The 10,360-nt window shown below is 34.7% G+C and overlaps 1 protein-coding gene across 2 annotated transcripts; it reads right to left on the reverse strand.

Annotated features, from left to right (window-relative positions):
- Positions 1-541: 541 nt before the first annotated feature.
- On the reverse strand, positions 542-6,369 carry LOC110094401 (homeobox-leucine zipper protein HOX11). Of its 2 annotated transcripts, none has more exons than XM_020819633.2 (4): positions 6,031-6,369; positions 5,706-5,953; positions 5,522-5,601; positions 542-995 (listed from the first exon to the last, which is right to left on the reverse strand). In XM_020819633.2, exons 1-4 carry the CDS (start codon positions 6,311-6,313, stop codon positions 776-778), a joined length of 831 nt encoding a protein of 276 aa, XP_020675292.2. In that variant the 5' UTR covers positions 6,314-6,369; the 3' UTR covers positions 542-775. The 2 variants fall into 2 exon arrangements, with proteins under 2 accessions (XP_020675292.2, XP_028548774.1); XM_028692941.1 differs by having other exon boundaries at positions 5,706-5,956.
- Positions 6,370-10,360: the final 3,991 nt, after the last annotated feature.

Below are 10,360 nucleotides of genomic sequence, written 5' to 3' on the forward strand. Positions count from 1 at the left end.
CGCGTGAGTGGAATCTTGGATTGGCCGGTCCAGGTTTGAACGTTACAGCTAGGTGAATGAATATTAAATTGGCTATATTAATTTAAGGTCTTATATTTCTAAATCAAATGAGTTTAGTGTCATTAGTTTGTTTCCATGAAAATGTTCTTGGACAATTTGGAGCTTTTTAGAGTTCTAAATTAATATATAACTTGAATTGAATGTCATTTCAAACTCCTTTGAGCACCTCGACTTACTTATATTCCAAAGAAAAGAAACAATTTTCTTCTAAGAACCAAACAAGTCATTTCAAAAAATTTATTTTATAAAATTATTATAACTTTTTTTTTTCGAAAAATAATGTTTATATATCTAATAAAATTTTAAATTAAAATGAGTTTTCGAAGTACTTTGATTTGTTTTTATACGATTAATATAATAAAAATTATTTATGTATTATAATAATCTCAAAATAGATATAAAATTATAAAATTCATTTAAATATTTTTTTTAATTAAAATATTTTAAAAAATATTGAATGTGAAACCACAAATTCGATGACTAACCGTAAACCACTGAAACTAATATTCTTAAATAAAATGCAGATGCTTTACAACTGTTTTTTGTTTTTTTGCAAAATAGTCAAAAGCCAAATCCATAACAGTTATCTAATGGTCCAGGGCTGACTATTGTGTCGGCCGAGGCAGCGACGTTCAGCCGACTTGAGCTTCGGGAAAACGAGAAGCAGTAAAAAGAAGGCCGGCCGGCGGCCTGTCAGTGGCGTCGAAGACGGCGGCTAACGAGGGGTCGGCGGCGACTGTGGAGGTGAAGCAGGAGGGGAGACGCGCTCGCAGGAAGGGCAGATGGAGAGTGTAGTGGGCGGGACCTGAATGTGGAAGCTCTTAATGGCACGAAGCTCTGTAACTTCTTTATGGAGGCGGCTGTTCTCCTCTCTCAGCATCTCGCAGCGACGCTTCAGGAACTCGCAGTCTATCTCCATTTGCTTGAGCTTCGACCTGCGTCAAATCCACCGTAATATTTTTTGTTAATTAATAATCCTTCCAGTATTGCAACTAATTAAGAGTTAATATGGATTTTAATAGAAAGGAGATTGTTTGTGAGAAGATTAGGGTTTGATTAGGCGGTTATAGTTAGTTAAACGTAATTGTAAGTTGTAGATTTGTTATGAAAAAAATCATTTTTTTTATTATTAAGCATTGAAAATTATTGTGAGTATTATACATTTTTATTAGATAATAATTTTATTTTATTTTAGTACATCTCATTATTAAAAATTATTTAGCGTTAAAATAAGAAAAAATTATAAATAAGCACAACTGCGATTATTTTTGAAAAAAAAAATTATAAATTTTTTTCAAAATAGACCCTTAGTCTCTATTTTTTTTCTTAGGCTCATATGAATGATTGGTGTTTTTATTTTTTATGAAAGATATTAAGAAAATGATTTTTTTTTTTTTTTGGAAAACTAAGTGGTCCATATTCAAACAATATCATTCTTACAATGGTGGTAAAAATCAACCGAATGAACGTTCTTTCATGTGAGAGGAGAGAAAAACAGCACAAGAAAAGATATTTTTTTGATAAGTTGTTATCAGTGAATAATAATATGTTTGAAAAGTAAAATAATTGTGGGGCCTCTGATGTAAAAATGAAATATAGTATTAAATAATTTATTATAAGCATATAAAAAAATTGAATAAACTACAAGTTTATTTCATGAAATTATATTGAAAATTTTGTTTTATATAATTAACAAGGGAGTTATAATAAGCTTGTATACATATATTTATTTGGGTTAGATTAATTCAATCATGATGTGGATATGAACCAAGTCCCATTGAATGTTATATTGGCTTAGTACCTTAGCTCAAAACTCACCTACGAGCTGCCTACTATGACTCTAGAAGTTGCCCACTCAATCATTAAGAGTATTTGTTTGAAAGGAATACAAATTTGTCATGTTAATTCGCCAAAGAACTTGTCAACCAAAAAGAGATTTCGAATTGCGAAACTTGTATGGTGTACTTGTTAAGAGTATCTAAAGCTACTTAACTGCAACTACAAATTACTTATTTGCTCAGTGCTACTACTAACTTATCATGTGAACTTGTTTGCTATAGAATTAGTTAAAATTAGTTTTTCCTATTCTATTTAACGTAATGAAATCAAGTTGCCAATTCTATAACTTTGGACCGCAACTCCACTCCTAAACAAGATGACATAGGTTAAGTATGGACATATGAAATCATGCGAATCTTTTCTTCTTTGTATTATTTTTCTTTAACTTGATTTGACTCCTTCACTTTTGTCTAATTGAAGGGATTTGGTTTGGTTCTTTGTAAACTAATTCTTTAAGAGGTTCTTTGAAATCAAAATTTTCTCTTTTTGGTTTTACAACCAAATATGATTCAATTCCTTAGTAAGGTCTAAGCTATTCTCAATGGAAAACTTTGGACTAGTATCCTCTTTGATGCAATGAATGTATATTATGTTGAAGACAAGTACCATGAACTTGAATTGTCCTGATAATCATGAAAGGTTTCTTCATAATTTTTTTACATCAAATTAATTGTAATAAATCGAGGATCATTTAACAAGTTTGATCTAGAATATATGTGAGCAATTTATATAAGCCACTTCTATTCCTCTTTCCTCTCATGTATGAGAATCAATTGTCCCCACTAGGTACCATCATCACTTGACTCAAAAGGATATTGTTATCATTCTATTTTAAGATTGGAATCATATATCCCCAATGAGTACTATCAAGAATCCTTTTCCAGACTAACTTTCAAGCATGAGACTAAGCCAATAAATCTTCCATCCATGCAAAAGCTTTGGGTTCAACCACCATTGAAGATGTCTGCCAAAGCTCAAATCATATAAGGGTACTAAATATGATTCCACCGATTATAGCGCTAGTTCAAGTCAGCAATTTCCCTTCTTGGTGTTAACAATGTGAAGAAAAGTTAAATACTCTTTGGTCCTTTTAAGGAGGCACCAGTAGCATGATGGTTCTTTCAATTTCCTTCGAGCTATATCACTTCAAAAGAATAATGTCAACTGAAAATTTATCATTTAGATTGCTAGAATTCAATAAGTTATTTAATTAAAAACTCTCAACCTCATCTAAGCATGAGAAAAAAAGGTTGATTGAGTCACTCTTACATTTTATCACTCATTTTTAATGAGATAAATTAGTTTTCCAAGACTAAAAGCCCATTATCATTCAAGTGATTCTCACCCAAGGCTTGAAAATGGTTCATTTTGCCATGATCCAAATATATAATTGTCAAAAACATTGGTCAAATTGTTGGAGTTAGCTAATAATCATATATGGAAGAATACAATTGAGTGACTATGAGTCCCCAAGTCTTTTTGTTTTGAATGCTCATAAAATTCTCGATGAGATCTTTGAGATCAATATAATAATTAAGCTACACTGTAACGAAGATAAGTTAATTGAGAAGGCACATCATACATTTTTTTACCATAATAAGCATTAGATATAGTTGACATCATATGACCTATTTAAAAGAGAAATATCCCCTCTTCATCAAAGTAGTTGTCTCTTAATGTCACTAGCAAAGAAAATAGATGTCATTCATGATATGAGGTACTTTTCACCAACTACCAGTAATACACAATATAATGTTTGTTGTTGATAAATTTAAATTCTATATCTTTTATAAAATTATGGGGATATGAAGAATTGTCACCACATTTAAAGCCTCATTAAATAGCTAGTTAATTAGCAAAAGAAAGCAAAAAAAAGTTTGTCCATGTTAACCCAAAATGATGTCTAGATATAGTTTTGATGGAAGACAGTAAGATTAAGCCAATCCAAGCACAAACCATTCATATCATAAAAAATTATCCTAATTACTCTTGGAGGAGTCTAGGTTGAGGTGTCGTGGCAATCTGATCTCAAGTGTGTCTAGTCAAGAAAGGTTCATAATGCATCTAGTTTTTCTTCTATCAAAGTAGTTTCCACCTTAATTGAGTCTAAATGGATACAAATTTATAATCCATATAATGATGCAATCATTGTTGCTACTCTGATTAGCACCAATTAGATTGCCAACATTTTTTATTGATTCAAAGACTTTTGTAAACATCATCATTGAACATATTTTGGATTGGATGAATGTTGATCCCTATTATAAGTTGTCTCCCAATGTTGATCCCTTTTACACCTAACTTTCCTGATCATGCTACTAATCACCTAGAGGGAGACCTTCAATAAACAATTATGATATACTTTACCATAATCAATAATATGAATTCAAAAAATGATATCAATCAATATCTATTAAACACTTCAGAGTTGTAAAGGAGATTCCTATTATCTCAAGTGTGCTATCTAAAGTTGGTTGGAGCCATTCAAGAAGTTCTATAAGTTGAGATGCAAAGAGACGCTATCCTTAAAGTAATAATAGAAGTGGATGTCTTAATTTCTTGATGATCCTAATCATCATTTGCTTATTAACACTTATTTAAATTTGAAGAACCAAGACGTCTAAGTTATCAAGTATTTATAGTTGAATAGCAATGTGTTTACTCGATTAACAATTGAGTTATCATAGTCATAATAAATGCTTCATGTTAATACTTGAATATTAACAAGTCAACCAGACTAATCAAACATAGAATCTCTCAACTTTCCATAACTTTAGCATAGCCTATTCACTATGAAGTTAAGAAGCTGCTAAAGGTGAGTTGCATCGAGGATGCATAATATTCAAACTAGATATCTAATATCATCATGTTACACAAATTTAACTAAAGTGAAGAATGTGCACTAAGTTTGCTAACCTCAATTATTTTATCCCATTGACAGATACTCACTCTTATGATTGAAGCCCTTGTTGACCCAACAATTAATTATCCTATTATAACCTTTATTAAGACTGTTTTAGCTTATTAATGAATCAAATGTAACCTATAAATTGAGATAAAAATAGAGATCAAATAACGACTCTCAATATTAAATTTAAAGATATTGATTAAAAGCATCACACATATTAAAAATCTTATAATCATGATAAATTAATGGATTAGATCAATTCATTCTAATATAACAAGCTAGCTGAATTGGTCTTTTAGTGCTTTTATTGACTTATTTGAAAGAAAAGAAAATCAAGAAATTAATGTATATATTGTTCACTTATTTTATGTTAATCATATCATAATTTGGAGTTGATTTGAGTCCAAAAAGTATTGAATCTTGAACTACCTTAAACTAAAAATAACTTTAGGATCTTCTCTAAGACGCATCGACCATGCCCAATTTTAATCTTAAATTGTTCTAAACTCTCTAACAATATTTTTTAAAAAAATATTTATTGATTACAAAACAACTACCAGCTTAAACATTATCTTCTAAATACAAAATTTAATCATCTTATTATTTGTATAAAATTATATTTGGTATCTATGAATAATTTCTTTGCACCATTAATCCACACTTTATTATAAGGTGCTCAAAATCTTTATATATATATATAGCAAGTTTGGTTACCTTGCTCGGCGGTTCTGAAACCAAACTTCTATCTGCCGAGGACGAAGATTGAGCTGTTTGGCAAGAACAAACTTGAGCTTCTGTAACAAAAAAAGAAAAGAAAAAAAAAAGTCTTATTAGGTTTCAGAAACTCTAATAGAGCAAAAGAAACTGTATATTCATCATTTAACTTCGATCAGCATACCGGGTTGAGTGTGTTCTGCTCTTTAAAACTCTCCTCAAGAAAGGCGGATTGCTCCTTGGAAAGCCGAAGCTTTTTCCTTCCTTTGTCGTTCTCCTCCTCGTCGCTTCCTCTTGACGAAGCCCTCTCCACTGCAACTCCGCCGCCGCCGCTGGCAAAGTTCATATGTAAGGAGGAGACCATTCTGATCGGCGACGACGATATCGCTGCCCGTTCATCTTCTTCTTCCACCGGCGGAGTCTCCAAATTCACTGCTTTTACCCAAATCCATATACAAATGTAAGATAAATATGCTTTTTGGTTAAAAAAAAGTAATTTTTTTTCTTACTGTCTTCCGTCGACCATGGAAGTGCCAGTTGCGTTGAGTCCAGGCGAGGGATAGGTGCGAGAGGGAGCAGGTTAAGCTGCACCGGTGGATCAACAGACCACCCCCCTTCTTCCACCTTTAACCACCCTTCATATCCTCCTCTGCTCTCTTCTCCCACTTCTACTCTCCTTTCTTGCGCAAATCCTAACCCCATGCAAAATCCGCTCTGCCTATCGCCGCCATCTCCGGCGACCTCTTCCAAAGCCTTCTCCGTCGACTCTCCAAGGCTCAGCGTCAGCTCCATCTCGGACCAAAAAACACATAGAAAGAAAATTGAAGCAGGGGAGGCCGTTCGATGGCTCCAAGAATTATATACATACAGAGACAACTCAGACCCACACGCTTTGCGTGTGAGCTGAAAATTTATATGACGGATAATTAAATATAATTAAAATTTAAATACTTAAAATTAAATTATTTTATTTTTTGGATTTTTTATTATTTTAATGCTACTGAACTTTCCGTAAAATACAATAATTTTGGGAGGTGGGATAAATGAATGGGCAACAAGGTTTGCCACTGTTTGCAATCATAGACGATGATGATGCAACTGTTGCATGCAAATTGTGACGGAATCGGATGTCAGTGCTTACGAATTTTTCTTTACAGTGTATAGGGTAAAAGTATTAATTAGCCAAGAAATATCTTAATTACAGTTTAAACGGGATACTTTTCATAATTATTAAATTTTCTTAGTTAATAGATATAAATAATAAATTATCTCTGGTATTATAAGTGTTGCGTCCTGAAATATTCACGACGGTAGATAAATATAAAGTTTAACATCTTAACTTTGTACAAAGATCCAGGTGCAACATTCATAAGAGACACCAAGATTTGTACGTTGAAAATCCTAAAAAAGGGGAAAAACCACAGGTCCTTGCCCAATTTGAATGAATCCACGATTATTTGCAGTCGAGTACAAATGAGGCCCTTTCTTGAGAGAAGGTCTTAGCTTGATGTAGCAAATATACATCATATATCGTGTGTTACATGATGTGACTTGAAAGAATAACCATTGATACATATGTTTGGTCGGTAGAACCATAGTTGGCAGGTGACTGACGTTGGAAAGACCGTAGTCTGGTTATGGAGGTCGGAAGGACCGTAGTCGACGGGTGATAGTGGCCAGAAAGATCGTTATCTGACAACGGATGTCGGAAGGACCATAGTCGCGGCAAGCGATAGTAGTTAGAAAGATTGTTGCCTAATGAATGAGATCATAAGGACGGTAGTCAGCTGGCAATAGAGGTCGGAAGTTTGATGATGGATGGAAGTTCGACGTCAGGTATAAGTTTGACGAGTCCGGCGATAGGTAGAAGTACGGTGTCTGGTAGAAATCCGATGAAGGGCGGATGTCTGGAATTGGGTACAAGTCTGAAAGTCCAATGACGGGCAAAATTTCGGTGTTGGGCGGATGTTTGGCATTGGGTAGAAATTCGGCAACGGGTGGAAGTATGATGTAGGGTAGAAGTCAATTGAAAGTCCGGTGATGGGAAGAAGTTTGGCGACGGGTGGAACTTCAGCGTTGGGTAGAAGTTCGTCGAAAGTCGGTAGTTGGGTAGAAGTCTGGCGTCAATTGGCGGTCGGGCAGAATTTTGGTGTCCGTCAGCGGCTGTGAAAAACTCCGGCTTCAGTCATCGGCCGGGCAGAACTCTGGCGTTAGTTGGCGGCTCGACAGAACTCCTATGTTAGTTAGCATTCGGGTAAAACTCCAGCATCGGTAGGCTGCCGTGTGGAAGTCCGACGATGGTCGAGGAAGAGTCTAGTGGCAAGAGAGCTCTCTTCCTTATCTTCTTGCTTGCGCCCCCCTAGAGGTCTTTCGTATGATAAATGAGGGGTCTATTTATAGTTTTTTGTGAGTGGCATGACCAGTAAAAAAGTAGGAGATCAGGGGCAAGTTGGGAGTGGTTTGAATGGACGGCGGCTGATGTTGAATCCCTTGATTATGGTGCGTTTATTGAAGATTTGAATGTCTTAATGACATTAGATTTTGACGATCTTGAACTCGTTTGATTCGTCTCGTCGAGCCGCTCAATTCAATTATAAGCTTGCCACATTTGATAACAGTTTGGTAATCCAAATTATGATTTGAACCTTCCAAATGCGCTTCTAGTCTTTAATTTGGTCTCATTTGAGCTTGGATTGAGTCGAATTTAGTGTCGTTGCGTTCATATTTCTGAGACGTTTAGTCGACGGTATGTTTTCTGAAATTGGAGCTCAAATGGTCTCCAAATTAATTTTTGAAGTTTCCAACTTGATTTTACTTTGAGAATTGTGTTTGATCAAGATAATTTTTGAGAACGTATCAATAAGTATATTTTTATTAGTATTTTTATTATCATTAATTAAAAACATATTAGTTAGCTTCCTTACTATACATGAATCCGTTTGATTCACTTTTTTTTTGGGTGGGAATGGGGGTATCTACTCGCAGTCATTTCAAAGGGAGCGTTTGGCGGCGTAATTAATTCATCGGTGAAATCTAGCGAGGCCACCCACTGGCATCGGGCTCACACTTGCTTTGCCCAACTGAAGAGGCGAGGACGCAGTAGAGGGGATTCGAACCATTAATGAGAAGTTCCCAACCGTGCTCGCCCACCAACCACCCTTAACCTCAATGAGTTTTGATTCACTCTCAAAAACCTAATAGAAACAACCGTGTTTGAACGGGGTATCTACCCGCAGCCACTGGAGCGCTTGGCGGCGTAATTAATCCCTCGGCAGAACCTAGCGAGGTCATCCACTAGCACCAGACCCACACTTGCTTTGCCCCACTAAAGAGGTGAGGCCGTAGTAGAGGGGATTCGAACCAGGGATGGGGAGTTCCCGACCGTGCTCGCCCACCAACCATCCTAAAGCTCGGCGGGTTTTGACTCAATCTCCAAAACTAAATAGAAACATCTGTGTTTGAATGAAGATATTCAGCGTTATTCTCTCATTTAACCAACTTGTTGATCTTTTGACCATTTCATGATTCTGCCCACAGGAAATTCATAAATACCTTCTTTTTTTTTTTACTGCTAATAATTAACCGGCCTGAATCAACGGGGAGACATTAATAAGTTTCACATGCAGTGCATGTTCTTAGGCCAATTAAGTTTCCTGTTTATGAATCTCATCCGAAACTTTGTTTATAAAATCACTTCCAGACCATAAGATTGTTAGTCACGCGGAGCATAATTTCTCCTTTTCACCACTGTGCCACACAACCAAATACGTGATGGTGATTATTTCCTTTATTATTATTATTTTTAAATAATTTCATTCTGGATTTGGATATATGTCATTACCTTCGATTATTTTAGTTATCTTCGGACTATAAGTGTAAGTGAGTTGAACCGGCTCGAGCTCAATCTACTCGTTAATGAGCTTATAAATAATCAAGTTCAGCAATCAAAATAAGTTTGAGCTTTTCAAACGAGCTCGAGCAGTCGATATAAATTTTTTAATGAGCCTAGCCCCAGTCAAGCTCGAGCTCAATAAAAATTAAATAAATTTAATTCGACTAGACAAATACTCGTCTCGACTTGACTCAATTTACAGTCCAACTAGTTTGTGAGCCTTAATCTTTTCTCTCATCTCTCACTTGAGAACATCCACATAATACTCTTTTCTTTTTTTTATTCTATTCATTTCATTTTCTTATTGGTTTTTCATTTTTTTTATATACTTTTATTTAATTATTACAATACTCTTATAATTCTCATGATTTTATTTTTTTAAAATAAAAAATAAAAATTAAAAATCTGGGCTTTTTTTCACCTACGTGCAACCTTAAATCCGAATAATTATTCTGTGTGGATACTGGATGTCGTTCGGAATCCAATCAGTGCTGGATACCACTGTGTACCAGGTGATACAGAACGTTCTAATTAACCTCCAGACCATCCAGTATCCGCATAAAATAGTTTCTCAACATAGAATAATTTCTCCTTAAATCCGGCATTGATGATTAAATATTTCATTGCGCTTTTTACTCTGAAATTCTCTAATCCGTTTGCAATTTTCAAGCCACGAGTTACATATTTTGCATTAAAAATTTTAAATACGAAAGAATTAATAGCAGTCGGTGTCCATAGTGATCGTCCGTATTGCTTGTTGAAAGTCTATTGGACACATATGTTAAAATAGTCTATGCGTACTAATAGGTGTTTCTCACGCCAGCGTGACTCAAGCCTTTAGTTGAAAATTTTGGACCGTTCATGTGAGAATATGTTGACGTGAAATATATTAAAATATGTTTTAAATTCTATCATATATTTGAATATAAATAATTTAATTAAGATTT

This window comes from Dendrobium catenatum, unplaced genomic scaffold, assembly GCF_001605985.2.
Source record: "Dendrobium catenatum unplaced genomic scaffold, ASM160598v2 fragScaff_scaffold_198, whole genome shotgun sequence".
NCBI lineage: Eukaryota > Viridiplantae > Streptophyta > Magnoliopsida > Asparagales > Orchidaceae > Dendrobium > Dendrobium catenatum.

Excerpts from the sequence above, each read along its gene's own strand:
- LOC110094401 (XM_028692941.1), bottom strand. The coding sequence starts at position 6,313 with ATGGAGCTGACGCTGAGCCTTGGAGAGTCGACGGAGAAGGCTTTGGAA. Across the intron at positions 5,957-6,030 it reads TCCATGGTCGACGGAAGACA|CAGTGAATTTGGAGACTCCG; the intron begins GTAAGAAAAAAA and ends TTTGGGTAAAAG. Across the intron at positions 996-5,521 it reads TTTCAGAACCGCCGAGCAAG|GTCGAAGCTCAAGCAAATGG; the intron begins GTAACCAAACTT and ends GATTTGACGCAG.